General features: G+C 49.9%; 13 protein-coding genes across 13 annotated transcripts; 3 read left to right on the top strand and 10 right to left on the bottom strand.

Annotated features, from left to right (window-relative positions):
* Positions 1-30: 30 nt before the first annotated feature.
* Positions 31-1,407, top strand: PtrM4_137410 (aminoglycoside phosphotransferase; the record flags this gene model as incomplete). Its single annotated transcript, XM_001938205.2, has 1 exon — positions 31-1,407. The coding sequence occupies one exon, from the start codon at positions 31-33 to the stop codon at positions 1,405-1,407; it is 1,377 nt and encodes a 458-aa protein (XP_001938240.2).
* Positions 1,408-1,923: 516 nt separating this feature from the next.
* PtrM4_137420 (CypX, Cytochrome P450) lies at positions 1,924-3,228 on the bottom strand (the record flags this gene model as incomplete). Its single annotated transcript, XM_066109339.1, has 2 exons — positions 1,924-3,126; positions 3,169-3,228. The coding sequence occupies 2 exons, from the start codon at positions 3,226-3,228 to the stop codon at positions 1,924-1,926; spliced, it is 1,263 nt and encodes a 420-aa protein (XP_065960261.1).
* Positions 3,229-4,591: 1,363 nt separating this feature from the next.
* On the top strand, positions 4,592-5,269 carry PtrM4_137430 (uncharacterized protein; the record flags this gene model as incomplete). Its single annotated transcript, XM_066109340.1, has 1 exon — positions 4,592-5,269. The coding sequence occupies one exon, from the start codon at positions 4,592-4,594 to the stop codon at positions 5,267-5,269; it is 678 nt and encodes a 225-aa protein (XP_065960262.1).
* A 1,412-nt stretch (positions 5,270-6,681) lies between these two features.
* Positions 6,682-8,272, bottom strand: PtrM4_137440 (uncharacterized protein; the record flags this gene model as incomplete). The annotated part of the gene is made up of 4 exons (XM_001938202.2): positions 6,682-6,687; positions 7,343-7,929; positions 7,980-8,165; positions 8,230-8,272. 4 exons carry the CDS (start codon positions 8,270-8,272, stop codon positions 6,682-6,684), a joined length of 822 nt encoding a protein of 273 aa, XP_001938237.2.
* Positions 8,273-8,882: 610 nt separating this feature from the next.
* On the bottom strand, positions 8,883-9,995 carry PtrM4_137450 (Pirin-related protein; the record flags this gene model as incomplete). Its single annotated transcript, XM_001938201.2, has 1 exon — positions 8,883-9,995. One exon carries the CDS (start codon positions 9,993-9,995, stop codon positions 8,883-8,885), a length of 1,113 nt encoding a protein of 370 aa, XP_001938236.2.
* Positions 9,996-10,560: 565 nt separating this feature from the next.
* Positions 10,561-11,544, bottom strand: PtrM4_137460 (uncharacterized protein; the record flags this gene model as incomplete). The annotated part of the gene is made up of 2 exons (XM_001938200.2): positions 10,561-10,795; positions 10,853-11,544. The coding sequence occupies 2 exons, from the start codon at positions 11,542-11,544 to the stop codon at positions 10,561-10,563; spliced, it is 927 nt and encodes a 308-aa protein (XP_001938235.1).
* A 1,455-nt stretch (positions 11,545-12,999) lies between these two features.
* On the bottom strand, positions 13,000-14,929 carry PtrM4_137470 (CorA, Mg2+ and Co2+ transporter; the record flags this gene model as incomplete). The annotated part of the gene is made up of 3 exons (XM_001938199.2): positions 13,000-13,940; positions 14,059-14,670; positions 14,725-14,929. The coding sequence occupies 3 exons, from the start codon at positions 14,927-14,929 to the stop codon at positions 13,000-13,002; spliced, it is 1,758 nt and encodes a 585-aa protein (XP_001938234.1).
* A 1,450-nt stretch (positions 14,930-16,379) lies between these two features.
* On the bottom strand, positions 16,380-16,616 carry PtrM4_137480 (Tymo-45kd-70kd domain containing protein; the record flags this gene model as incomplete). Its single annotated transcript, XM_066109341.1, has 1 exon — positions 16,380-16,616. One exon carries the CDS (start codon positions 16,614-16,616, stop codon positions 16,380-16,382), a length of 237 nt encoding a protein of 78 aa, XP_065960263.1.
* A 973-nt stretch (positions 16,617-17,589) lies between these two features.
* On the bottom strand, positions 17,590-17,886 carry PtrM4_137490 (uncharacterized protein; the record flags this gene model as incomplete). Its single annotated transcript, XM_066109342.1, has 1 exon — positions 17,590-17,886. One exon carries the CDS (start codon positions 17,884-17,886, stop codon positions 17,590-17,592), a length of 297 nt encoding a protein of 98 aa, XP_065960264.1.
* Positions 17,887-18,468: 582 nt separating this feature from the next.
* On the bottom strand, positions 18,469-19,773 carry PtrM4_137500 (tRNA-dihydrouridine synthase; the record flags this gene model as incomplete). Its single annotated transcript, XM_001938197.2, has 1 exon — positions 18,469-19,773. One exon carries the CDS (start codon positions 19,771-19,773, stop codon positions 18,469-18,471), a length of 1,305 nt encoding a protein of 434 aa, XP_001938232.2.
* Positions 19,774-22,069: 2,296 nt separating this feature from the next.
* PtrM4_137510 (uncharacterized protein) lies at positions 22,070-23,219 on the bottom strand (the record flags this gene model as incomplete). The annotated part of the gene is made up of 3 exons (XM_001938196.2): positions 22,070-22,122; positions 22,174-22,375; positions 22,431-23,219. 3 exons carry the CDS (start codon positions 23,217-23,219, stop codon positions 22,070-22,072), a joined length of 1,044 nt encoding a protein of 347 aa, XP_001938231.1.
* Positions 23,220-23,921: 702 nt separating this feature from the next.
* On the bottom strand, positions 23,922-24,737 carry PtrM4_137520 (uncharacterized protein; the record flags this gene model as incomplete). The annotated part of the gene is made up of 3 exons (XM_001938195.2): positions 23,922-24,295; positions 24,342-24,537; positions 24,726-24,737. The coding sequence occupies 3 exons, from the start codon at positions 24,735-24,737 to the stop codon at positions 23,922-23,924; spliced, it is 582 nt and encodes a 193-aa protein (XP_001938230.2).
* A 296-nt stretch (positions 24,738-25,033) lies between these two features.
* PtrM4_137530 (NUFIP1 multi-domain protein) lies at positions 25,034-26,647 on the top strand (the record flags this gene model as incomplete). Its single annotated transcript, XM_001938194.1, has 1 exon — positions 25,034-26,647. One exon carries the CDS (start codon positions 25,034-25,036, stop codon positions 26,645-26,647), a length of 1,614 nt encoding a protein of 537 aa, XP_001938229.1.
* Between the last annotated feature and the right edge of the window lie 16 nt (positions 26,648-26,663).

Here is a 26,663-nt window from a genome sequence, read left to right on the forward strand (position 1 = left end):
CCTTCGCTTGTCTCGATTTCTATGAGCAACATGCCACCTGTCTCGACTAGCAATGCTGCAGCCACAACTGATTCGCGTTCTGGTAACGCCGAATCGGTCTCGTCTGCGGGGAAGGGTTTGTACAGTGAGTATTTCTGCGACGACAATATTTTCGATGAACATGGCGACTTCCGGTATGGAGGCGAGAAGGCTTTGACGCTGAAGCTGCAGGTCTTGCAGCTCATTGCTGACAAGTTCCCAGGTGTCGAGACCGAGCGAGAACCTACACTCGAGATGATTGGCCAGGGTTCATTCAACGTTGTTGTTGGTGTCACTCTCCACCCCCCCAAGTCGCGCAATGATTGTAATATGAGCGTTGGCAACAAGCTGACGAAGCTTTTCACCCGTGAGCCGCTGCGGACCTTCGCACTACGGTTGCCTCTAGACAGCAGTGGAAAGTTGGATGGTTCTACAGACAACAACGTCACTCGTGATATCGTCACACTGCAGGTCATCAGCTCACATCTTTCCATTCCAGTGCCGCAGGTTATCAAGTATGACCCAAGGACAGACAACGCGGTAGGTAGGCCGTTCGCTTTGCAGACTCGTCTAGCAGGCGAAAGCCTCCAAACTCTTTGGGAGAGGCTGAACATGCCGCAGAAGTTGTCAGCCATGGAGCAGGTTACCAAGATGACTGAGAAGATTGCACGCTGCACGTCGCCAGTCGCTGGTTACATTTCAGAGAGCAACCGAGATCTTCGTAGCTCTGCCATTCATGTTGATCAGTTCAACGTTCCGACAAAGGCAGAGGCTGAGCGGCGTCCGCAGTTTGCCCAACCTGTGACCCGGCCTGCGCCAAAGCAGACGCCACATGAGTTTCTCATTGATCAATGCAACCGCTGGATTGCATACGAGGCGACTTTTGCGCACGACCATCATAGCCGTGTTTTGTGGGGGAAGCTGAAGAAACTGATTAACGCGCTCGAGGAACGTAAATGGCTTGGAGATCGGTTCCATCTTGCCCACGGAGACCTGTTTCCCCGCAATATCCTTGCCGAGATCACAGGTCCCTCTACTGTGAAGATCACTGGCATTGTGGACTGGGATATGGCTTCCTTCGCCCCGAAGTTTGTTGCTCTCCGCGCACCTTTTTGGGGTTGGATGTATGATGAACAGAATGAGGATGGTGCCTATGGCGATTCATATCGAGAACCGGGTCAGCTGATGAAGAAGGCGTTCCGCGCTGCCGCTTCGAAAGAATACACCGAGTTTGGTCTTTCTGTGGAGTCAGCAGTGGGCCGCAAGCTTTTCACTGTCTTGCGATACGGTCTGATTCGTTATGGTCAGCGTGAGTTGGCACTTCAGTTGCTGCAACAGTGGCACATGCTCCACCCAAGCGACCACGTTCAGACATTCCACCTCTACTAGACAGTACATCTTTGATTAGGGGTCTTGCGGGTAACAGTTGGTTATTCCTTATCATTTTGCAGTTGTTATTCCCCAAACTCTTGGCTTTGACAATTTTGTTTTGCAATAGTAATTTTACAGCATCGTTTATTTCCCAAACTCCTGGCTTTGGCAATTTTGTTCAATGTGAGAATCTACCAATTGTGCAATTCCTCATCTCTAACTCAAGCAAATCACAAACTAACGTAACAACAGTGACTCTTCGGAGCAACTAAGAAAGTATTCTCCAGCTCCATCATCTCGTCTCGCATGCATTCAGATATTTTAGCTCCGCGGCACTCTCGGAAGAAGAGAGCAGTAGCGAGGCGGATCTCGATCAACGCCAAGTGTAGACCGATGCATGTTCTCGAGCCTCCACCCCATGGCATAAAGGAGGCCTTTTGAGCGGGTGTCATCGCCGCCTTGTTCAAGAAACGAAGCCCGTCAAATCTTTGGATTGAATCAGATATCACATCATTTGTTGTAGAAGTGGAGAACTTACTGTAGCGGATCAGGGAATACTGCAGGATCGCGATGATTTGTGTACGCTTGAGTGCTGACTTCCACGCCACTGGCGATATGATAGCCACTGACGGCCATACCTCCCTTCGGAACAACTCGAGGCAAGGCGCCAGGTGCAGCACAGTAGAGCCTCAGTGTCTCGTCGATGATGCTGTTCAACACGGATGCGCCCTCGAGTTCTGCCATGGTAAGTTCATCGCTTAACTGGGCAATCTCGTCTTCGAGTCGGGCTCGCAGATCAGGCTGCTTGAGAACTGCCCAAGTCAGGTAGGTCATTGTGACAGCAGTAGTGTCCGATCCTGCGATGATGAAGCTTCCAGCTTCGACCTTGACATCTTCCTCCGTGAGAGAATCTTTCTCTTTATCTTCAGCACAAGCAATGATCTGTCCAAAGAGATTCATGGAGCTTCCACTGCCATTGCGCATATTCCGAACAGCCACCATGCTCTGCGTGAAGACTGTGTCTTGCGCATTAAACACGTCTTGCAATTGTTTTAGGGGTATGCAGCGAAGGAGGGCGCGTAGAATGGGAATCTCATTTCGCAACAATCCATCGAGTGTTACTTTCTGGAGTGCGTCGATATATGGCGTTTGCTTTCGCACCGTCAGAATAATGGTCGAGACAAATGGGACAGGGAGAAGTACCTTTCCTTGTTCAATCATGTTGAAACTTTCTCCAAAGCTGAGATGTGTAACAACATCTGTTGCCATGAGTGTCCACCACTTGAAGATGTCGGCCCCTTTTTGTGAACCTAAAGCGTCTTGCTTGATCTTTTGCACGGCTAGGTTGACCTTTCGCCTGACCTCAGGTTCCCAGTTGGTTTTAAGGCTCGAATTGCTCAATGCCCGCGAGAACAACTTTCTCCGGGTACCGTGCATGACCGGGTCACGCATAGCAAAAATGCCGGCTACCGTAAGTGACACAAAGTTCTCGTACCATGCTGACTTCACGAAGCCAGACCCAATCCTGTGTATCTGGGACACACCTGCAACATCTGCAACGGCAACTTGGTTTGGCGCGATACGTACAACTCCTCCATATCGGCGATGGAGTTCATGTACGTAGAAGATTCGTCTAGCTCTGAGCGTGTGATAACGAAGGACAAGGTCGGTGTAATGCGAATACCAGGGACCTGGTAGTGTAGCTACTGATGATGTTCGCACTTTCCATAGGAACTTCTAGATGTTAGCGTCGTATGGCAAACGAACAACAACGGGTACCTTGAAGAAGTACGCTGATCCAAGGAGTAAAACAGCTGCTATGGCTTTTGGAAGCTCCATCTTCAAAATGATGTTGCACGGAGTTTCTGATGGACGACCGAAAGACTTGCGCAATGAAGGGTTATATGGTCCTGGTAAAAAAAAGTCCTGTAAAGACGCGGGGCTTCGGTTGTCCCGACTAACAGTGGAGAACTGCCAAGGAAGAGGTTATACCTTACTGTACTATTCCCCACCTCGGATCCTGAGTCACCCGCAGACGGGCCGCTGTTCAAGCATCTGACAACAGGAGCTACCCAAAAAACTCAAAACTATGTATAGACATTGGTAATGGTATTGGCAATTGATGGAACCAAGCCAAGGGCCCTCGCCAAGAGAGAGCAGATGGCTAAGCTCGCGTGCAGCAGAAAGCTTCAATCAATAAGTCCTAAAGAGGATGATATGACCCGTACAACATTGTTATCGAATGAGACATACTGGCGTAGCATAGAAGCTGCGCGCGAGCATGATCGTACTGGAAACTGGTATGTCGTATCTCCTTCCTCTTTTGGTTATGACTTCGTTCCTTTAGAAATACAGCAGTCATAGAAACGTACGATGCGAGTGGGTCTTTGCTACATTGTCGCCGGAGGACCCGTGGTTAACTCGAGGGCACTTTTCACTCTCACCTGCGCCAAGTCCGGTGTTTCATGAAAGAACATGGTGTCACTTTCTGGAGTACCGTAAAGAGGGGCGAGCGGAGTCGGGGGAACAACGGCTTTCGGTATGCTAGAACACCGCGACTTAGATTGAGAGCATCTGGTGAGTACAGTAGACCGGCATGCTCCTGGTCAAATATGTAGTGTCATAGTCTAATGACGCGGTAGTGGTAGCGTTACGCTGCTAGATAGGCTAGGAAATACGGGTAGATCATGGCCCGACCCCCGCGCAAATTGATGACGTAAGCCATCACGGATGCATATACCCTGTGGCCTTTAATTGTGTACCACACCCTTCCGACCGTCGACAAGGTCGGCTATTGATCTCCGCAAACATCATGTCACATGGTCTATCTTGGATGCATGGACAGCCTGTGTTTCGATCGCTTCCCCCAGAGCTTTTCCTCCTTGTACTCGATCAGCTAGTGGGAACTCGTGACGGGCAGCAACCAGTTGCTTACGAGCCGTCAAATGCCATTACCAAGACACTGCGCACACTAACTCTAGTGTCGCACAGTACTTACTTGGTTGCTTCAAAATATCTCTACTCAAATTGTCTTTACCTGGACAGCTGCAAAAGCTATGCTTGCTTCCGGAGAACTCTCGGGCTCAACCTTGGATATCACCCACAGGCTCTGGAATACGGGGAATCAGGGCGCAACGATGATTTGTTTGCACAAGCACGAATACCACGATACATAACTTCTTTATTCGCATCACCAGCGGAAATGCAAGGACCGCAGGGTCTGGAGCGCACGCCTCTAGTTCGGCTACCACAGATCATTGATCTCTGCAGCACAATCGGAACCACACTTAAGAGGCTGGCTTTGGATCTATCCCCAGTTTACGTGCCATCAAGTGAGGCTATATGCATCAGCCCCCATGTCCCTCAGAACAATATCTTCGTTCACATGTTGGCCTTGGAAGAACTCATCATTAGCTATGATGTTCTGGATTATTTTCGATATCCTCCACCCAACTTAAAGCGACTCGCTGTTACAACGCAAAGCCTGAGGGATTTGGAAGTTGATTTCTGCTTTTCAATGTCATCACTGCGAACGTTTGTGTTGATGCGCCCTCCAAGACTCAAAGCCGAACATATAGATACCGTTTTTAAGTCATACAAGGGGACGAGCCTGGACGTTGTTCTGGTCGACGTCAACTCAGATCACAAGACACCTCCTGGAACCCGGAATTGGAAGGATGATGATACTGTGCGAATCTGGGAAGCTGATGTGCCTGTCAGCTTCTATGGCGACGACGATGATGTCGTGTTATGCGACAACTGGATCTGGACACATGGTGTGAAGGGTACGCTGTGGACCCAGGAAAAGCGGCGCATGGCATCTTGGGAGGAGATAGAGCGGAGACTTGCGGGGTCTGTATATACGATTGTGAGTACTTAACCTTCTGTAGGTGACATATCCCCGCTTTTGACATACGTACGATACGGCTCCGAGGTTGGGCCGGCATATGTGGGTGGGATCAAGAAGGCTTCAGCTTCAGCTTCCTGTTTTGGCTTGGGCGAAGAGAAAACAAAAAAGCTGGTTCCTTTGAATTCATATTCATATGTAGAAAATATCTACCTATCTACCTCTTTACTTGGCGACTATTCAAGTATTCTTATGTCGTAGATTCTTAGCGCCACCTCTCACCCTTCTTCAACTCCAGCAGTTGTTTTCTAGAACTCCCGTCCCCTGCCTCTCTAACTCCTCCACATCCCACGTTACATCTACACAGCCCCCACTCAACCGATCCGCCCTCCCAGTCCCCAACCAAACACAAAACTCGCCCACCAACTCCTCATCATCTCGCATGTACTTCTCATTTCCTTCCTCGACTCTCTGCATCCCCAGACCCCTAGTGCCAACAGAAAAAGCCTTCAATCCAGGATATCCCCTATGCAGAAACTCCACTAACCTCCCATCCATCCCCTTCACAACATCCCATGTCATACCCCCCGATTCACACCCCTTCTTCCTACCCCCTGTAATCGAAATAAACGTTCCCATCCCCTCCGCCCCAAAAGACCGTATATACTGATGCGCAGGTAGATGTGTGCTTCTAAAATTCGTAGTCATATCATCCCACCACTCATCGTTCCCGTCTCCGCCCTCCTGTCCATCCTTGCTGCTCAGATGCGCAGCTCCCACGTTGGCGACGACAATGTCCAAAGTCCCAAATGCGGCTTTGGCGGCGGAGAAGAGGCGTACTACGGACGAGGAGCGTGTTGTGTCGCAAGCTATGGTGAGAATTTTACAGATGGGGTTGATAAGTTTGAGGGCGGCAGCTAGGGGGGTGAGGGAGCTGGCGGTGGGGTTGCTGAGTGTAATTGCTGTGGCGCCGGCTCGGGCGAAGGAGAGGGCAATGGAGGGGCCGGGGGCGTGGGATGCGTTTGTTATGAGGATGTGCTTTCCAGGGGTGGTCGGTGCGGTGGTACGTAGACAGAGTGAGGGGCGGAGGTAGTCGGGGTGTGTCAGGGATGGAGGTTTGGGAAGGCTCTTGTGAGTGAGGTGATGGGCTTGCATTTTGGAGGGTTTGTTGACTGACAATTTTTGAAGGGGCGAAGCTTTCGTTCTTAATGTGGTCTAAGTCATATTCTTCCACCGTTAACGCCTTGTAAGATGTCAGCAACATTTTACCTTCGCCCGACGCGATACCTCGTCCTACGCCTTGACATTGCAGCAATGACTCTCAAAAGATGACTCTCCTTCTCTCAACCCCCACGAGATACAGCCACAACGCCATGCATCCCAGAAGATCCCAGAAGATCCCAGAAGATCCCATCAATGATGCTTCCATGCACCTTGTTCTACATTTAGCCCTATCTCAGTCCCCCAAAATGCGGTTTACGCCTTGCTGTGCAGTCTAAAGTATACTACCAGCCCAGTAATGTCGTGTCTACCACATCCTCTACATCGCTCTAGCCAAGATGGGAAAGCTTTTCGGGCCTTGGGTCGATGACATTGGTGCTAAGATATGTGTGTTGCGCTACTAGATTACAGAGCGAGTGAGCTGTTCTAGAAGGTATGGATGCGTTGTGGGAAGTGGCTGAGTAGATGTAGTTACTGAATTGGGCGTTGGCAAGCGAGGCCGGCCAAAATTGGCCGTGGATGGCCTAATGATAAGCGATTGGACTGATCGAAAGACTGTGATATCTGATCTTACTACCTAAGCCATACTCAATACATGGACTCGAATGCATGATATGAAACTCAAAAGTCACCACCCACCTAAGCAACAGCAACCTCCTCACTCCTTACCAACACCTCCCCCTTCTTCCTCTCCTCCTCTTCCCTCTTCCACCTCTCCGCCCTCCCATAAGAGTCTGCGTATCCCTCCTTAATCGCCTGCTCCACCGTAATCGGCTTCCACTTCGCCTGTTCCCCCTCCGCCTTACAATTCGGCAAACACTCAACCACATAGTCCGGATTTCCAGAAAAGAACACGGGAATACTATACCTCTCCTCCCCACTAACATTGATAACACGATGTAAATTGGATATGTACCGGTCGTTGCTCCACCGCATCATCAGGTTCCCGAGGTTCACGACAAAGGCGCCTGGCGTGGGCGTCACGTCCAGCCACTCTTTGGTCGTGTAATCGTAGACCTGCAGGCCGGAGACGGTGTCTTGCAGGAGGATGGTAATGCAGCCGAAGTCTGTGTGCGCGCCGATGCCGCGAGTGAGCTTAGCGGGGCTATCAGGGGGCTGCGACGGGTAGTGCAGGAGGCGCATTGTTGCTACGGCGCCGCTGGCGTATTCGTCGAAGTAGTCTTCTGGGAGGTCGAGGGTGAGTGCTAGTACTTTTAGGATATCTTTCGCGAGCTGTACGACTTGGCTATAGTATTCAAGCGCTATGGCTTTGAAGTCGTCTACGTCGGGGAGAGAGGAGGGTGAAGGCCACATGTTTGGTCCTGAGTTGAGCTTCTTATTGACGAAGTAGGGGTGTGATGTTGAGATTTCGTCGCCGATGTAGAAGCCTTCTTTTAGTTCGGGGGAGGTGCCTTCTTCGAGGATCTGAGACTTCATGAGCTCGTAGCCTCGGTTCCATGTGTTGGTTGTGTCTATAGAAATGTTAGGACGTTGTTGCTGATAAGCGGGTTGTTTAGCGCACCTTTGTTCACTTTATTCTTCTCTTCTAACGGCAGATTGAAAAACTTCTTGTTCCAATCCATCATCTTCTTTTGCAACTCGACTGGCACTTTGTGCCCTGTGATTTGGAAGAAGCCATTGTGTAAACAACAATTCTTCACCTCCTCCACGAGCTTGCTTCTTGATGCAGTATCGCTATGGTAGAATTCTGGCAGACGGGAAGTCAGCAGATGTCATGAACAACGTGACATGTCAATAGTGACTATACGTACTTGAAAAATCGAGAATGGGTGGTGCGTCGCCGGCGCCTGGCATTTTGATAGACTATATTAAGCTGGCGCGTTTGTTCTAGATGACGATATAGAAAGTGGCTTGCGAATGGGCTGAGAATGGAAGATCATTGAAGGCTGGTTTGTAGATTATGGAAGGCTGTTCCAGCACACCACATGTAGTTATATCTCCCCCATCGTCACTTGCGGCGTCTACACCTCTAATCCCGGCAACTACCCCTCAAACACATCCCGCTATCGATAGCGGCACAACAGCATCGAAGATGGCGGTGGTGGGGTAGGCCGCGATCTCTAGGTCCTTTCACCCCCACTCTTGGTGCCAGACTGTGATTGGTCAGACAACTACAACTTGACTGGAAGGAAAGCAATCAGATAACTCGTGATAGTCTAACTGTTTTAAAAGGGGACATATGCTACCCTCATATCGAGCTGGCTTCCTGCAACATCCTTTTGCCATGGCCAACTACCGCGTGGTGAACCTAATTGAATTCACTTCCGATATTGGCATGGTACTAAACAGAGTAAAGGGTATGATAATTCAGGTATTGTATACTGTTGATAGGAAAGAAAAGTCTAGGCTCAAAACACACGCACCGAATAATATATACAAAGTTTTTCGACAACAAAAAGTCTTATCAATGTACCATGCTCTTTCCAATCTCACTCTCCCAGTTGTTCGCCCGCTCGAACCCGTTCGAGTGGGTCTGGTAATCCATCATGGCCTGCATAACCTCGTCTCTTGAAGTAACGACAAAAGGTCCATACTGTACAATGGGCTGGTCAAGGGGTAGACCAGCAACCAAAATGAATCTTGACTCCTTCTCGGCATCCTCCGGTACCGACGCTTCGATGCTGTCGCCATTGCTCTCAAAGACGACATTGTGGTATTGTTCGACCGGTCGTGATACGCCGTCTGAGGAGAAGATGGTGGTGCCATTGAGGAGATAGGCAAAAGCGTTCCAGCCTCTGGGAAGCGGCTGCTTGACCTTGCCGCCGGGCTTGACCGTGAAGTCGAGCAGCCAGACGGGTGTGTATGCCAGCTCCTTTAGACTCTCGATGCCATATGCCTGTCCGCTGATGACCTTGACGTGCACCTTGCCGTCATCCGTTGTTGCTTCTGGTATCTCCTTGGCGCGTAGGTCTCGGTATCGCGGTTCGCATGACTTGAGCTCCTTGGGCAAGTCCACCCAGAGTTGCATGCCAACGTTGGGCGCACCATCCTCGTTTTGGCGCGGCATCTCGGCGTGCACGATGCCGCGACCAGCCGTCATGAATTGTAAATCGCCCTGCTCGATTGTTCCCTTGTTGCCTGCAAAGTCTTCGTGGTCGACCGCACCGGAGAGGAGGTACGTGATGGTTTCTTGACCGCGGTGGGGGTGATCTGGGAAGCCAGCGCCGGGAGGGATGGCGAAGTGGTCGAGCATGAGGAATGGCGAGAAGTTGCGCAGCTTGGGCGTACCCACGCTCCTCCTCACTTTTGCGCCCGCACCTTCGGATTGCTCGACCGCGAGGAACGACTTGGCGATCTTGCGCGGCGCGTCGGTGGTAAAGGTCTCATCTGGAATAACGGGCAGGCCGCGAAACATGGTCGACATATCGGCGGTGGTGTTGTAGGATACTTTCGTAAAGTTTGCGAGGGAAGTCAAGTGTTTGAGTGATTGTCCAAGTTTCGATAGCATATACTCGTTGTGGTAGCCAGCAAATGCGATTGCGTTGATGAGAATGAAGATGAACGAAAACGTATACATGAAGGCGGAAGGCGCGCTTTATACCGGCCGCAACCGATTTGACGAGAATGTTCGAGCTTGGTTTCGGGATTTGGTGTGGCTGACATCGTGAACTTGGCTGGTTACTTAATGATTTAGCAAGCAAAGAACGTTTGGAGAGGCTTGGCGGGAATTGATGATGCTTTGTCGAACATGACCAAGCACTGGGTGGTGGGGCCGTGCAGCTTCCGATGACCAATCGCCACTAGCTTGATGATGGAATGCCTTCCGTCTTTTGTCGACACCAGCCTTGCATCTCAATCATCTCGTCTCCACCTGTGGTGTCTGATACTATTCCAAATCTGTAACGTCTGGTATTATGTACACGTGATGAAGTCGAGGTCTAAGTATGCGGCACGGAAAAGGACCCCGACGAGCCGGGAGTGGCTTGAATGAGGCCTAGATCTGTAAGCCAGCAATACATGTGCACACTACATCACCAATCATACACTAGTGTGCGAGTAGTGTTTAGAAGAATAAATTGTATGTACAGTGTAAAGCGTCTTCTCCAAAGTTCCAATTTTGACTACGTCACTCCATGTTGCACTCATAGACTGACGCATCCATTTGTGCTGTCCTCCACAAACACACCACCATAGATCTGTCCCTCACCCCTCAACTTGATGTGTTCCTGGAAACCATCGAATACCACCGTCTTGGTCTCTGTCGGCTTCTTCGCGATACCCAGCTGCATCTGACCGCCACCCGTGTTGTTATTCGGAGTAGCTCCAGTGACTGGCCTAAGTGGATCTGTCCCAGCCGAGTAGAAGACCTTCATCGTGCTAGAAAGAAAAGTTAGCAAACCATCCCTCATGATATACCTCAATCATCAAACTTACTTCTTCGGGTAATCCAACTGCACCGCAAAGTTCTGCCATTTTCCAAACAGCATCTTCGTCTGAAACACAAACTCATTCTTGATGTTCTGAATCTTCCACACCTCCCTCTCCTTCTTGGTATCCTTGCCCGTGCCACCATCACCACTGAGCACCACACCCCCGACAAACATGAATTGGTTGCCGCTGAAATCAGCCTTCTCGTGCCACACGTTCATGTACTCGTGGCTCAGGTTCAGCGGGCGCTGCTCATCTTGCTTGATACTCCAGTGGAATGTGACAACGCCTTTATCGGCCTGATCGGCTCCCGCGTCGTTCTTGTCGTCCTTGAATATCAGACCCGCGCGGCGGAAACCAACTTGTAGTTTTTCGCCTGCACGGAAGATCGAACCGTCGTCGATCGTTACTTCAAAGGGTTTGGTGACTTTGGGCACGTCGAAGCGAGAGGGGGTGCATGTTTCTGGTAGAAGTAGGATGGAGGACCAGGTCCGGTTTTCGCCCTTTACGGCACCGGTGTTGAAGGGTGAGGTGACGCTACTGTCAAAGGTCGAGAGGGTGGCGTTGGTTGGGATGCGGCCATCGAAGATTATGGGGCATTTTACAGCGGACTTCTGAGCGGCGCGTGGGTGGAGATGTGGCTGAAGAGAAGCTGCGGTTGCCAGACCGGCGTTGAGGAAAAGAGTGGTGAGATGCATTGTAAAAAGGAAGAATGAGAGAATGGAAGTTGGTTGTGCCTGTTTGCCTGGACAATCGGATCCACGGGTTCACACTACCTTATAAACAATTCAACCTCTGTCTGTAGCCCGCGCCAATTTAGAAAAAACGAACGATGACATACGCGTTTCAGGTCTAATCAGCGCAATAAAGTGCTTCGGAAACGTTTTAATATGTGGCTAGCACATATGATCGTATGTTAAGCCGCCATAGCTAGCATTTTACCGGGGTAACGCCCGTGGTTTCCGGGGGCCGGGCATTGTCAGATATGTGGCTTGCTGGGGCTAAGCCGCTTTTGTGTGGTGACAGCACGCATACTAGCAGTGATCAGCAAAGTTTGTTTCAATGGTTGCCGAGGAAGGTTATGTGGAGTGGTAGATATGTTTGCGTTGCTGAGGTCTTGTCTGCTTCGGACTAGCCGTCTTCTCGCGGAAGTCAATCGCATATATAACATTTGCAATATGCTCTCGTCCAAACTTGCCATACCAGACATCCAGAGCAGAGAGCTAGTCTTGTCTGTCATCTATCCTCGGGAAGTCACGACAGTTCACGCAACCCATCTGCCACGGAGTCGTTAAGATGAACTCTCGGTCTCATCTCGGTCGCGCCCGGATGTACCGCCATCCCCTCGCACATACTGGCACAACTCCACGCCGTGACCCCAAGCTCTGCTTTACTCCTCTCATCTTCCAGCCATGTACTCCATCGAAAACGAACACTGCGCGCCGCCATGGTGTCAAAGACCCCAGCTCACAACCGCTCCATGAAACACGCCAAACTCGCGTCCAACATACGAGTATTGTCCAGTAAGCACTTGTGTAGCATACACGCGGCGTTCAATATGAGTAGTTGGATTCCAATCTTAGGATAGCTGTATTTTCTTGATACTGAGGCGAAAGCATATGTGGAAATGGAGGTGAAACTTGGCAGGGAGAGAACGCTTGCTAGTGCTGATCTGGGCGCGGGAAGAGGGGGGTTTGCAACCAATACAAAATGAAAAACGCTGGAGAACGGGTAGATGGAACTGCTAGCTTGGAAAATGAAAAATTGTCCCATGTTAGATCACAGATTAAAGAGCCACTTGGTCACTTTCTTGGTACCAAAGTATCCTAAAGACTCTCTGAATCTTGGGTATGGAGAGGTCATAACACGAGCTTGGACGCTGTCAGCCGTGTGAAAAAATGTGTAAGGGGAACTGTTACCGAGATCGTTCGAAACAATGCAAGTCCTTGGTTCAGATGCCAGTTGTACGAGCTTTCACGGCACTCAAGTGCCAGCGCGTTTCACTTGATGAAACAACGAAACCAAAAAACCGCGCTCCTGATATTTGAGCCAAGTGTGAAAAAGCTAGGTCTCGTGATGTTTTTTCCGAAAAACGCCTGCTCCAAGCACCGAAACACAAAACAAACAGACTCCGAGGAAACACCGGCCCATGCTCAATGAGAACGCTGATTAAAAAGACCCGTATTGTTTCTCTCGCCCGCACTTGGATCGACTCTATCTTTGCCCCAAAATTTGGCCTTCTGGAGTAGATCCCAAGTCCACTGCGCTTCGTCGTCCAAAGACTTGTCCAGCCCCCACATCACCGCAGCCGTAAACACAGCGACGCCCAAAGCGCTGACCCAGTAGACCCAGAAGTGCTTCTGGTTGGGCGCGTAGGTATCCTGCATACTGAACAAGCTGCTCGTATATGCAAGTGGGATGAAGAACAGAGCGAGCAGGTTCAGTCGCTTCACGCGTTTGGCTTCTTCAAGATTCTGGTGGTTGCCAGCAATGGATGCTAGACCGGTCATGGACTGCATGAGATTATCCGCACGCTGTTTGAGGATCTTGAGTCGGAAGTAGGCGTGTTGAAAGTCCTTCTCGCAGTCTTTCCAACCCACCGTACTCTTGTTCGCAGAACAGCTCATCTGGTCATCGAGTGGATAACCGAGACTGAGCAAGATGTCTTCGATGTCGTCGCGGTAATTACCGCAGCGACGAGATGTAGTCTGCAAACTCTTCCATTGGTCTTGTTCTTGCACCCAGGCAGTCGTAAGACGAAGCTCTAATGAAGGCAGCATCACTTTGATGTAGTCCACCAGCTGGAGGTAATGTGCTGCAACGATCTTCTTGAGAAATACTGCAGATGTTTCTGGCGACTTCCATTCGTCGTAGGAAAATAGCTCCGAGTGTTGCTCATAGTAGTAGAGAATATCGACAAGCACCGATGTATGCGGATGTGGTCTTATACTCGCCATTTGATGATATGGAACAGGCGGCAGAAAATCAACATAACCATCTTGGAAAGGAGAGTTCGTGAATGTCGTATGATCATCCTCTATGGGCTTAGGCGTGGGTTGAAGATTCACAAGCTGAGGATCACAGAGTATGACGACTGATGGGACGTTAGCATCCACATTCAAATCTCATACCATCTCCATCATGTTCGCAACAACACATTTTTCTAGACCACCTCAACGGAAATCGGTAAGCCCGGGTGAGCAGCAACGTACCATCCCAGCCCCCATTATCAGTTTTTCGCGACCACCAGGCCACTTTCCTTCTCAGTATACCAACAGTAGTCTTCTCTCTCTTGCGTGATGCTGTCATTCCAATGTGCCGCCCAGTCCGCTGGCAGAAGTAGTATTTGTTTGGTTCAAGCGCCTTATTGAACGTCCTCAACTCGCAGTACTGCAAATGAAACGCTTTCTCGGGTTCCAGTAAGCTTGGCTGTGGTAATGCATCACTCATAGGAGTGAAGTCATTGCTCCAAGGACACGTTCGCTCTTGTCTTTGAAAGAAAGTAGGATCCATGAAGAAGTGACCACCGACCTGGGCAATATAGTCAGGAGCCAAGCCCTCCATAATGTAGATGCGTCTGCGGTCGTGATTCTCATCTTTCTTTGCTTCGTGAAAGTGTTTTTCGAGATCATTTACATTCCTGAACTCGGTTTTGGTGAACCCAGCATGCCGTTTTGTGGGTTTGGGAGTTGCTATAGCCGGTGAATCAAGGAACACCACGTGAGCGTTGCCGTTCTGTAACGGCCATTTTGCGTTGTTTGGATCGGCGCTCTTCAGCCCAGGGTTCGATTTGCTTAGCGCTTCGATGTACCTGCGATATTCGCCTGTTAAACATTAGCTTAGCGATGCTGTGCCGCGTTCAACAAAAGCTGTTTTACCCTCGGCACATAGCCACGACCCAATGGGGTTATCATTTTGTCTCCCTTCTTCACCTCTGAGCCCATCAGAACTCGGAACCTGTGTCGAAGAGCCATCTTTAGCAGGTCTTCTGTTGATGTTCGCAGCCTCGGCGTCAGGGCCCCTTGCGAACGAATTACTACCGCCGCCGCCCATCGGATTTAACGCTATTTCCGTCTGTGGCATTTCAACAACAACAACAAATTCGACGACAAGCAATCAATTATTTCTCTGCAGGATGAGTAAAGAAACAGCAGGACTTGGTAGGTGTATCTAAAGAGAGTTCAGTCTGCATGATGAGGGAAATCATAATCGTCCGGCTTTTATCGCGCGCGTGCGGCTCTGCAGCCGTAGAGCTTCAGCTGCATCAAATGGGGGCCGGAATAGCGCCACGTCATCCGTGCATCCCCAGCGGTTCGCTTTCGGATACATGATGCGCCTGTGTCTATTGCGGCGCGCGCGCATAGAGGCTGTGAGAGGCGGATCGGACCGGTCAGTAGTCGATTGTGTGCGAGGGACGTCCGTGTCTCGCGGCGAAAGCGTGGTTGCTCAGCTTGCATCGCACTAACATTCACAGCATTGATTGCAAGCACGAGGTATAGCCTTGTTGTTGTTTGAGTTGCTGCTGAAGTGTTTACTTTGAGAAGTCAATAGAGAAACAATCCAGAGGTCTACCACATCAGGAGCGTTATCTGTCACGTGACTCTCCATTGTGTACATGTACATGTATCTACACTACTACTACTTTCGGGTCTATTCCAGCCCGAACTGATCTTCAAATGAGCATATAGGCTTGTTGAATATTGCAAAGTCGAATAGGGAAGCTGTTTCCAACGTGTCTAGATCCTTCGTACCTGCTTACTCCTGCGTACCTACCTGCTAGGTAACTCCCGCTATTGTAGATCCTTCGTCATTTGATCCTGATACCTGTACACCCCTGCCTCACCCGTAAACAAAGCATAGCCTGATCACATATCCTCGACTCCCCACACTGGAGCCTATTTCAAGCTAAGTACCGCAGATCGCTCCAGACCCTACGATCGTCTAGGGCTGAGCTTCTCAGCTCGCGTACTGCCACCTTTCTAAACTCAAACAAGGACCCCCCAGCTACATAGACGAGACGAGTGGCTTGATCAAGACGCATGGAGGTTGGTCTCGTCGGTCGATATCGAGATGTTAGTTATGGGGCCATTGGTGGGACGATCAAGAACGCCTTGTGCGAAATCATGCAAGTCAAACAACTCTGCGGGGCACAGTCACCATACCACCACGTATAGTAAGTAAGTCGGATGTGTAGAAGTTTTTGAATCGACTTTTTTAGCCTTTCCTACCATAGCATACAAAGGCCCCTACGATCAATCATCAGAATCAGAATCATGACCATAACCATAACTAGTAGGTTCATCAGCAAGGTCATCACTACTATCCTCCTCCCAATCAAACGGCCCCTCATGCTCACGATCCTCCAACAAACGATCCATTGCATTGTCCTCTTCCCTCCAAATCCGCTTCACCTGCGCCTTTATCAATGCCGGTTCGATCGAGCACTTCTCCACAGTGCCCTCGAAAAGCTCCTGCACGCAACTAGGCCTCTCTCGCCAGGGATATCCCCGCGTGCAGCGTTGTAGAATACAGGCTACACAACGATGGAAAGGCTCTCGGGGTGGATCTTTTCGAGGGATTGGAAGAACTGGTTCCAGTTGCCGCGATACGCGTTGGCAATGACAAGATGTTTGAGGTACGGGCCAAAATGGCTGAGGCAATCTGGCTCGTAGAGCAGATGGGCGGCGGAGGTTAACTTGTAGCGGATGGTTAGACGGTCGAGTTTGACTACGTTGTCGGACGTGAGAGGCATCTTATCAGAGGGCGTCATGTGATATGTCAGGTCGATTGTCAAATCGCAGAGTTTATGGAAGTTTTCTTCTGTCAAATCGACTTCTTCGTGGTGTTTGGGTATCTTGGTGCGGTAGATGTTGTCGCGGACGTCACGCCAGCTATGAAGCGTCGCGATACTTGGCTGAGACGCAGTGTACGCATGTCTTTGAGGATATCATATAACGTTTTTTGTGAAACCGACGTTGCGAAACGGTGGAATCCCAGTGAGGGCGATGGGAAAGCAAAGGACTCGGGTCGGATCTCGGCTTGACTCCAGGTATGTAACGCTGGTGAAGTTTCTGAACGTGCCCAGGGTTTCTGAAAGGAACGTTATAAATCTCTCCTTCGCAAAGACGTATCCGGTCACTGTATCGTAGTGGGATCCTATCAAATTGTGTTCCATCATGGAAAACGTCCAAATGTTGCCGAACATAGCCTCATCCTCAGCTCTGATCGCTTTTGCTTTTCAGCGCGAGAGTGCGTCGGATAAAAGACCCTTGTACATGAACAGGGTTGTTGTAATCTTGGGAATATTTCCTGTACCTTCGTAGTATCTCTTTGCCTCTTTGATTGTATCTCTAGACGTACGTTCTATGCGTGCGTCGGGAATTGCATCTGTCTCTGGATTAGGCTCTCTGTTGGTGTTTGCTCCATTGTGCAATGCCTGTTTTCTCGCCCTGGTGGCATGACTCAAACCTAGCTCACTTATGAATCCATCCTCTTCTTTGTAGTACAATTCGAAGCGGGTAGTCAGAGGCAGTGACGTGATCGCCTCGCTCAAAGCCTCAACTTTGCTTAGCTCATCAAGGGAGTGCATATCATGAGGACTGCTGAGGTCCCAGGTCTATATGTGCAGAACTGTCAGTGTAGATCGACCAGAAGACTTACATTGTGGCATGATGATTATGAGGTGTTCCGACCACCCTTGGTAACACGTGCTGTATGTCCTTTGAGAAGGTACTCACCTTAGCTTAAAGGACCTCGAGTAACCGTGATTGCGAACAGTCCCGGAACCACGTATTCACAAGACGCAATGTCGTAAATGGCGTCTCTTTATCAATAGCGTAGGTCGTTATTGTGTTTAAAAGCTCCCTGGGCAGCTTGAGAATGTACGGAAAGCCGTCTCCGTGATTAACAGCATCCTCATCCGCATGTTGAGCTTCAGCATGTAGCTCTTGCATGCTTTCATCCCGAGCACCATCATTATCGGAAATTTCGGTTTCATTATCTACCTCTTGCATGCTTTCGTCTCCAGCGTTATCCAGCATGTCATTCTGTGCCGCGTCTTCAGTGTCATTCTGGCTTTCAGAGAGACGTTGTTCACGCGTCCGCCACGCGTCCGCCACGCCGTCTTCTTCCTCTGCATCTTCGTGCTGCGTGTCATGGGATCAATTAATTGACTGTTTGGCGCCGTTGCTGCTACAAAGACTGTTGTATTGAGGGTAAAATGTGAGGATTATTATCAAGGGGAACAAACAAGACGCGTTCGGATATCACTAGGTATGGTGGGGTACGTTAGCGTCATATTGGCGTGCAGGCTACCAGCGGAGGGGTTACTGGTAGGTACGAGTGGCGTAAATATGTTCGTTGAGTTGGGAACCAAGGTTAAGATCCAACTGAGCCAACATTGAAGGCTTCATTCGACACGTGATACGACTGGTGTCTGCTTCTTACGGCGGTAGAACATTGCGTGAAGAGCGCTTACAAGTGATAATCGAGCCAGTAATGGTGTTATACTTTACAATCATGTGATTTTGAACTATATACACCCACCAGTTGATATCGCTTCCGGTATGCCCTCATGTTCCTGTAACGCCTATATGGATCCGCCTGACCTATTGAATGAAGCATCATACACTCAATGCTGAAACCAATGTTTCTTGAGGTGGAACCACATCAGTGACCTCCGAAACCGATGTAGGTACCTTGATGCGCTTGGCATCGGGTTGCTCGTCTTCCCTCTCTTTCCGCTTCTCCCTCGGCGCGTTGTTGTCGCTTTCAGGAAGTGCTCCTTCCTTGACTCTGGCTCTCTTTGAAGCTCGCGACTCAGTTTGCGGTATGCCAAGATGCTGATCAACAATGTTGGCTTGTTCCAGTAAACCTTCCACTCCCTCCAAGCCTAACGCCTTGATGACGTCGGAATAGCATTTTGACTTGTTCATGAGAGCGTATGCCTTCTCCTTTCCAGGTATCATCTGGCCCAACAAATACTTTGTGTTACCCCACCGGTTCTCAACTTGAAGTGCGAAGCGCATGTACTCAGTGACGACGGTTTTCCACTGTGATCGCCATTCATGTGGTCCGCCTTCTGCGTCAGGCCGGAAGCAGCTAGGGTTCTTCTCTGCTTCGGTTGCGATCATAGCGCCGTCCACGTTGAACTCTTCCATGAGCTTGAGCGCTTCTGTGCGCGATGTGACATCGCCATTCATGACGCATGCGACGCCCGCTTCTCGGCATATTTCCCCAATCATCTTGAGTTGGTGTCTGATGGCGCGCTCTCTGGGTCGCATTGGCGTTGTTCGGCAGTGCACCGTAAGACCTGTTATGCCTGTGCGAACCAGTCTCTTGACCAGAGCCGCAGTTTCTTCCGGCGTGTCCAATATCCGAATCTTGACACTGATACCAATCTCATACGGCTTCCCTACTTCCTCAACCAGGCTGGTCAGAATGTTGCAGAGTAAGTCTGGCGTCTTCAGAAGTGCTGCACCCATGCCACCAGATGTTGAGAATGGCTTGGGACAGCCTGAGTTGACGTCTATGCCCGCGACATCTGCTGCCACCATCTTGGCTGCCTGAACCGCCAGCTCGGGATTCGCTGTGCCAATCTGATAGATAAGCTTTCCCTTTTCGAGCTCAGGGTGTATGCGGTATATGACGCTTTCGCGATTCTCGGGATCGAGCGTGGGGTTCTTGATCTTCGAAGTCGGTAGCCGTGAGAACTCAAGAGTTGACGTGTGCGGGTTCATTCGCCTCGTGGTACCAATCATGGCGCGATCGATTGTTTCCGGGCCCCATACCAAGTCTGCGCCGTACTTCAGCGCGAGCAGCCGTGAGGGGAGTTCACCGGAGCGCACCATGGGCGCAAGCACCACTTTGCCACGATAGTCGACACCATTCTTGGGGATGGGAACGCGGGCGGGCTCGTTGGACGCCATGGTTCGTGTTATCGTTCGCAGAAGGCTTCGTAGCATAACATGCCTTGTCAAGATCGAGGATTGTAGAGTGGGGACGAGTAAGACATGCGCATTCTGAAAGTTGTGCGCATTGACCATCTGCCCATGTCTAGCGCGGGGCGATGGCAATGGTCACGAGGACACGCTAGGCTGTATTAGGACTAGACATTTCACTCTGGAAGACATGATTCATTGCGCAAAGACGAAATCATCTCAATTGATTCTTTCCATTTGCATTTATCGAGATGTACATGTATACTTTAGCTTCTCCCATTTCCCTCCAGCCCAAGGCGGTCAAATCGGTCTGCCACTTTTCCTACGCATACTCATAGCACCCTCAGTCTCCATCGCCAATCCTCACGAGACACGAACATCGGTCTTCAATTTACGTCCCAAGCATGAGACCGTAAGGGTTCTGGCTCCCAGCATCCCTAGACTCCTTGCGTGCTGCAAAGATGCTAGCAAGCCGTTCAACATCCTCCCGAGGTCGCTGGGGCTCACAACAGCCTCCTTTGCCGCACCATACAGCAGGCCTTCCGTAAGACCCAGATCGAGCGAATCATATGTAATCCAAGTTCCATTCGGGAGGTTCGTGATGTCGAGACGGTCGAGATGAAGGTTGTGAAGCACTTCAAACATTGCCCTACAAGAACCAGTGCTCATCTATACATCCTGGGAGGTTACCGTGCGGAGCGAATCTTTGAAAAGACCGATGAATTTGATAAGCGTTGCATCATCTAGCTTTGTGTTCATCGTGATCAGTTCCTTCAGGTTCGGCAGATTCAACTGCGGTGTACATTTCGTGTTGAGGGTAATGCAGGTTTTTTCGACTGCTGTATCCAGGATCAAAGTTTGCAATGCGGGGAATACATCTGTGGTGATGGAAACGAGCCGGAAGCCCACTCCAGTCATATCGAACCTCTCTTCACAATACAGTGACCAAAAGTCCCTCAAATGAAGCGTTCTCACAAATTGAGTCACTTGAGTAATAGGCACTGTCATGCTGGGAATCGTGAAGCTGTGTGCGCCGTTGTTTTCCGAAAGTAATTCGAGTGTCAAAGGTTGAACACGTGCGGCTTGTATGGCTTCCAGTACTAGCCGCTGAGCAATATAATTACTGCTCGAAGAGTATGGAGTCCAATTGATATAGAAACCCTTTTGCAAGCGTGATGCATCTGGTGAACAAGACGCAAATACCGTCCCGGGAGCTCTTTTCATTGATACGATAATGAATGTCATGCAGGTTTGTGAGGGCTTTTAGGCAAAACGATAGACGTTGTCGTAGCTCAGCATATTGTGATTTAGGGCCTGTGAGTGCGGATGCGACGGGTACGTTTGGATTCATTTGCTAGATCTTTGGGTACCAGGTAGCGTTATCTTTCTCCATACGGATCAGCTCTTGAGTGAGTGGCAATCGTACAATATCTTAAATGGGAAATTTAACCGACATATTACCCTCTATTTTTGGGTATGTTTCCCCATGATGATATGTGGCCGAAAAGGTCAGCTTGTTGAGCCAAGCGACCAACTTCTTGCATTGAGATATGGCTGCGTGATTCTCGAAGCTTTTGGGTGAGCATAGATCGAAGATTGTTTCGCCAATGACTTTGGAAAGTGCGCGCTAGGAGTGGTCACGGGATTCCTGGGAGATCAGCCTGTGGGCGAGAAATTTGCTAGCGAAAGTTTGGCCGGATGTCATCTCTTCGCTCATTCGCAAAGAAATTAGTGGCGTAACATCGCTGATTACATCAAGCAAGATCCTTTCGAGGAGTTCAGAGGGTAGGTCTTCGAGTTGGCTTGTTTCATCGCTTAGTAGAGTCGACACTAGTTGGAGTTCCTTCATCACATTCGAATGCTCCTGCAAGGTCATCGCTGCGAGGCAGAGTCCTCACCGGCCTCTGATAGGCTCATTGCCACCGCAGATAGGACTAGTTTAAGTAATTGTTAACTTGCGAGTGCGATATAGGTGGGAAAGAGGTGGAAAGCTTTGGGTGACAGTCATAGGTAAGAGGGGCGGACGCTAGGACCACCAAGTGAGTGCATGTAACATTGTATAAACAAACGCTATCTCACGTGCTCGTTCTCGCAATCTAGTACATATGCTGCATAAATGAGACAGTATCTTTACTATGAGTGAATAGTTGTTGTGTCGGTCATAGTACATAATTACAAAGCTTGTGAAAATCGAGAATTTTCCCTGCAGGTCACTCTAGCATAGTAAGATACCCAACTAATCTGTGCTAGAAAGATGTTAGACAAGCCCATTGTCAAATATCTCCTATAGCTTTGCCTTCACCGACTCTAGGTCTGCCACCTGTACCATTATTTTGCCTGTTTCGAATTAGCCGCTGTTAACTCATAGCAGTATAGAGTATCATTTACCAGTATTTCTGCCTTCGAAGAGTCCAACCAAAGCCTCCTCAGCTTTCGTAATACCACCCTTGACAACAGTCTCCTTGCGCTTCAGCTTGCCTTCTGAGAGCCATTGTGCGAGCTGCTTGCGCGCTTCAGCGTACTTGTCCGCAAAGTCGAAGACGACGAAACCCTGCATACGAATACGCATAGAAATAATCATCATGTAGTTCTATAAATCGCATAGTTAGCCAGCCGCATTAATTCCAACTCTGCATACAACTAACCTTTGGCCCTTGTGGCTTCTTCTTGTTGTACTCTGAAATTGCACCACACATGACAAATCTCGAGAATGGCTTGGCCCGCGAAAGCGCGAGGTCGAGAATTTCTCCGCCCACATTGTCGAAGTACACATCAATTAGTCCCTTTGTCGCAGCACGAAACTTCTTCTGGAACTCAGGATCCTTGTAGTTGAGCGCCTCATCGAAACCGAGCTCTTCTTTGAGCCAGGCCACTTTACTGTCTTCGCCAGCGAGACCCAGTACTCTTGCGCCCTTGAGCTTGGCAATCTGACCGACGACACTTCCTGTAGCGCCCGCTGCACCACTGACGACTACAAAATCACCCGCCTTGACTTGGCCTATTTCCAGTAATCCAAAGTAAGCAGTCAGACCTGTCATTCCCAACACACCCAGCGCATCAGTTGGCACAGCGCCTTGTGGCAAGTCCAGAGACTCAACATGTTTCTCGTGAAGAACAGCATACTCAGACCATCCACACATGCCGCTTGCATACGTGCCGACAGGGAACTTTTTGCTTTTGCTGGCGATGATCAGGCCGATTCCGCTGCCGCGCATCACAGCGCCAATTTCCACCGGCGGAATGTACGACCGTGTAGGGTTGAGCCAGCCGCGCATCGCAGGATCAAGGGACAGGTAGAGGGTTTGGAATAGTACTTCTCCATCCTTGAGAGAGGTTGCCGATGGGATTTCCTGCTGTTTTGATGTAAAAGTTTTGCCAGCGATGACGGCATCTGTAGGTCGCTCAGCAAGGTGGATGGAGGTGAAAGATGGCATGCTGGATGGTTTTGATGTAGAATTGAGATAGAGAGGTAGAGATGGAACGATGATCTGATTACTTCTAGAATTGTAGGGTGTCAAAGATGAGGCTAGACAATGATTTTATTCTCTGGACCAAGATGTGTGATGCAAAGGGAGAGTAGAAGGGCAGAGTGGTCGTCGTTGCAGTGCGCGGCTGCACAGCTCACGCATACTAACGTTCCTGCGCCGGCGCGGAGAAGATACCGAGGTTCGGTCGTTAGTTTCCTAATCAGGACGATTACGTGAACATGCATATAGAGAACGGCACGCTAGGACATCACATTCGGTGGTTTCACATCGTTGTCGTCTCTGAGTTATCTCATGAATTTTTTATTTCCTTGTTATTCAACCAAGCTTGAGAATGCATATCCATAGATCGGAGTGCAGCGATGATGAGCCGACAACTCAGATGGTGTACCTGTCGAAGAATTGTCCGAATATGGTACGAATAGGAAATGGGTATAATATCCTCCCAGCCAAAGGCGGCTTCTGGTCATGTAGGATAAAGATTGGAACAGTCACATATGACTATGCGCGAGGTTTGGGAAAGATGATCATTCCTCGGCGCCATCCATCTCGACATCCCCATCCCCATCCCCATCTTCTTCGCCTCCTTCACCTTCCTCTGCCCACCAAAGCGTTGGACCTAGACCGGGTTGAGCCATGGAGCCCTGCACTCTAAATTAGATGGAATTTTATCCATGATGCATTTGTACTCACAATGACTCTCCATGCTGTGGGTCGTTCCTCAACAATTTCACCCTTCTCATCTCTTTCCACAATAGTCGGCCGTTGATCGAACCACTCTTCGTGTTCTACCCTGAATAAGACTGGTTCACCCTTGTCAAAAAATAGTTCAGTACCCTCAGAATTCCAGACCCAGACATTCTCTGCTTTTGAGAAAGTTGAATTCTCGGGGAGATTCTGGTAGGGTATGAAGACCTCGGAAGTAAACTCAAGGTCGATGATAATGCCCTCCTCGTTGGAAGACTTGATAAGTCCGTAGATGATTTCACCACGGAATGGACGGAAGACGGTCATGCGAAATTCGACTGAAGCGTGTGAGCTGGAAGTGAGAAACACGATAGTTTCACTTACTGTTGACGTTCACAAGACCTGTCCCATGGCCGATTAGACCCTCTGTGGCTGATAATAGATCCCACATGCAAAGACATAGCCCTATGTTTGGAATGATCTTGTTGCTGTACTTTTCGTTGACTACATCTTTGATGGCTTGCAGGCTCGGCCTGCTAAAATCCTCGGGCTTGATTTGTATCAAGTCTTGAATCGTGGTCTAGAGGGTCTATCAGAGTCTTGCTATGATATGATTGGAGTTTTGCGACAGAAGCCAAGGCCTTCATATATCACGGCGCATGTGTATTGAGCCGGTCGGATGTTCTTTGCATTCTCACGAATATTCGATAAGATGGCATTGACAAGCTACTGTCTACATGGTGGAAGGATGATCAAATATCAACTTACGAGTATGAACATGTTGGCAGACTTGGAGGCTTCATGGATTTGGGTGTAAGGAGTAGTCGTCAGCTAGACATTGTGATATACTTGGGAGAGTCAGAGACTAAGCTCGCGTTCTGGGTGACCATTAGCGCAACGCTAGTTTTATCGATAAGGAAACTTTGGCTGTCGGACTCCCGAGGCGCGTCTCATCTCCCACGCAACTTTTCCATGAACGTCGTGTCAGGGCGCATAACCTCGTGTTTCTCGATTTTACTTTGCGGGATGCGAGCGGCCTATTCAATCACATAAACGACACCTTCACGGCATCCGAGATGGCGCCGTTCAAGTTTCCGCCTCCACCACCGCCGCCCAAGGCTACGTCCAGCGAGCAGCCATATGCAAATCAAAGAGGAGGGCACAATCGAGGAGGCGCAGATCGTGGTCGCGGGAGAGGTGGTAACCAGAACCGAGGTGGCAGCTTCCATAGTGTTGGAGAGAATACAAGGGGAGGCCATGGACATAATCGTGGACGGGGAGATGGGCGCGGTAGAGGAGGCCAACGCGGAGGCCAAGGAGGAGGTCAACAGCACAATAGAGGCGGTGGAAACCACAATGGAGGCTTCAATGCAAACCATGGACAACATCAGTCTAACGCACCGCCAATTCCTGCATCCCCTCACGCCTACGTCAACCCGGCCTTCGCGGGGAATGCGCCAACTCAAAGCCAGGCACAGCAACCATTCGACCCCAACGCTCTGGCACAAGTCATGTCTTACATGTCGACACCCGCTGGCGTGCAGTCAATGGCTGCGTTTGCCAATCATATGACAGGTGCCGGAAACGCAAGTCCTTCATACCCGCCGCCCTCTTCCCCCCAATATCAGCAACCCGACGCTCGGTATTCTCCATCACAACATGCAGGTCAGAAGCGGAAACTCGGCGACCGCAATAATAATACAAGACAGCAAGGCTCGAAACCACCGAGAGCCAAAGCTGCCGTCCCTCCACAAGTACCCAGCTTTGGCTTCGCTCTGCCGCCCCCGTCCGCGGTACAACCTGGCAACAAGAAGCGCAGGGTCAACCTGGGACTCTCGAAGCAGCATGTTTCCGAAGAGAGCAGCGACGAAGAAGACATCGACGAAGAGGCGGCATTTGCACAGAAGCTCAAGGGTGGCGGCTTTGTATTCGAACATGAAGGGGAAATGATCAGCGTACAGACAGATGCAGAATTGGCGGAATGGAGGAAAGATCGAAGAAGGCATTTCCCCACAGAGAAGAGTAAAATAGAAAAGGCTGAGGAGGCTGCCAGGAAACGCGCGGCTGAGCTCGACTTTCTGCGCAAGTTGCAAGGGAAACCACCCAAAGAACACCATGTCGATACCCAAGTCCGGCCCACCAAGTCTCGCTATACAAGCAAAGAAGACCAGGCGAAGAAAGAGAACGAGAAACAGAGACAAGAAGAACTTGCTGCTCTAAGAAAGAAGCTACACGAAAGCATGATAAAGAAGCAAGCAGCGCCGAGAGTAGATTTGGGCCTCGGATACGCCAGTGACACCGCTTCGGAGGAAGAGAGCTCGGTCCTGTCGGAGTCGTCGATAGTTTCGAGTTCAGAGGAGTCTGAGGAGGATTCCGAATCCGGATCAGACGATAGTGACGAAGCACCGGCATTCACATCGTCGAAGATAGCTCCACCGCCCGTCAAGGTTCCGCCACCTCATCCTGCAGCGCCACAATCTCATACAAAGAGCACCAACCTATGTTCAAACTGGAAGAGGAGTGGAAAGTGTCCGTATATCAGCAAGTGCAAGTACCAGCACCCGCCAAAGGAAGACGAAAACAAGCTTGTGGGATTGTACGAGCGCATGGTAGAACAAGAGCTTGTCAAGGCGGATCAACTGGCGCTTGATGCAATCAAGTACCTGGGACAGCACGGCTTCTTAGGGTGATGGGGATGAATAGATA

The sequence above is a fragment of the Pyrenophora tritici-repentis genome, chromosome 8 (genome assembly GCF_003171515.1).
Source record: "Pyrenophora tritici-repentis strain M4 chromosome 8, whole genome shotgun sequence".
NCBI lineage: Eukaryota > Fungi > Ascomycota > Dothideomycetes > Pleosporales > Pleosporaceae > Pyrenophora > Pyrenophora tritici-repentis.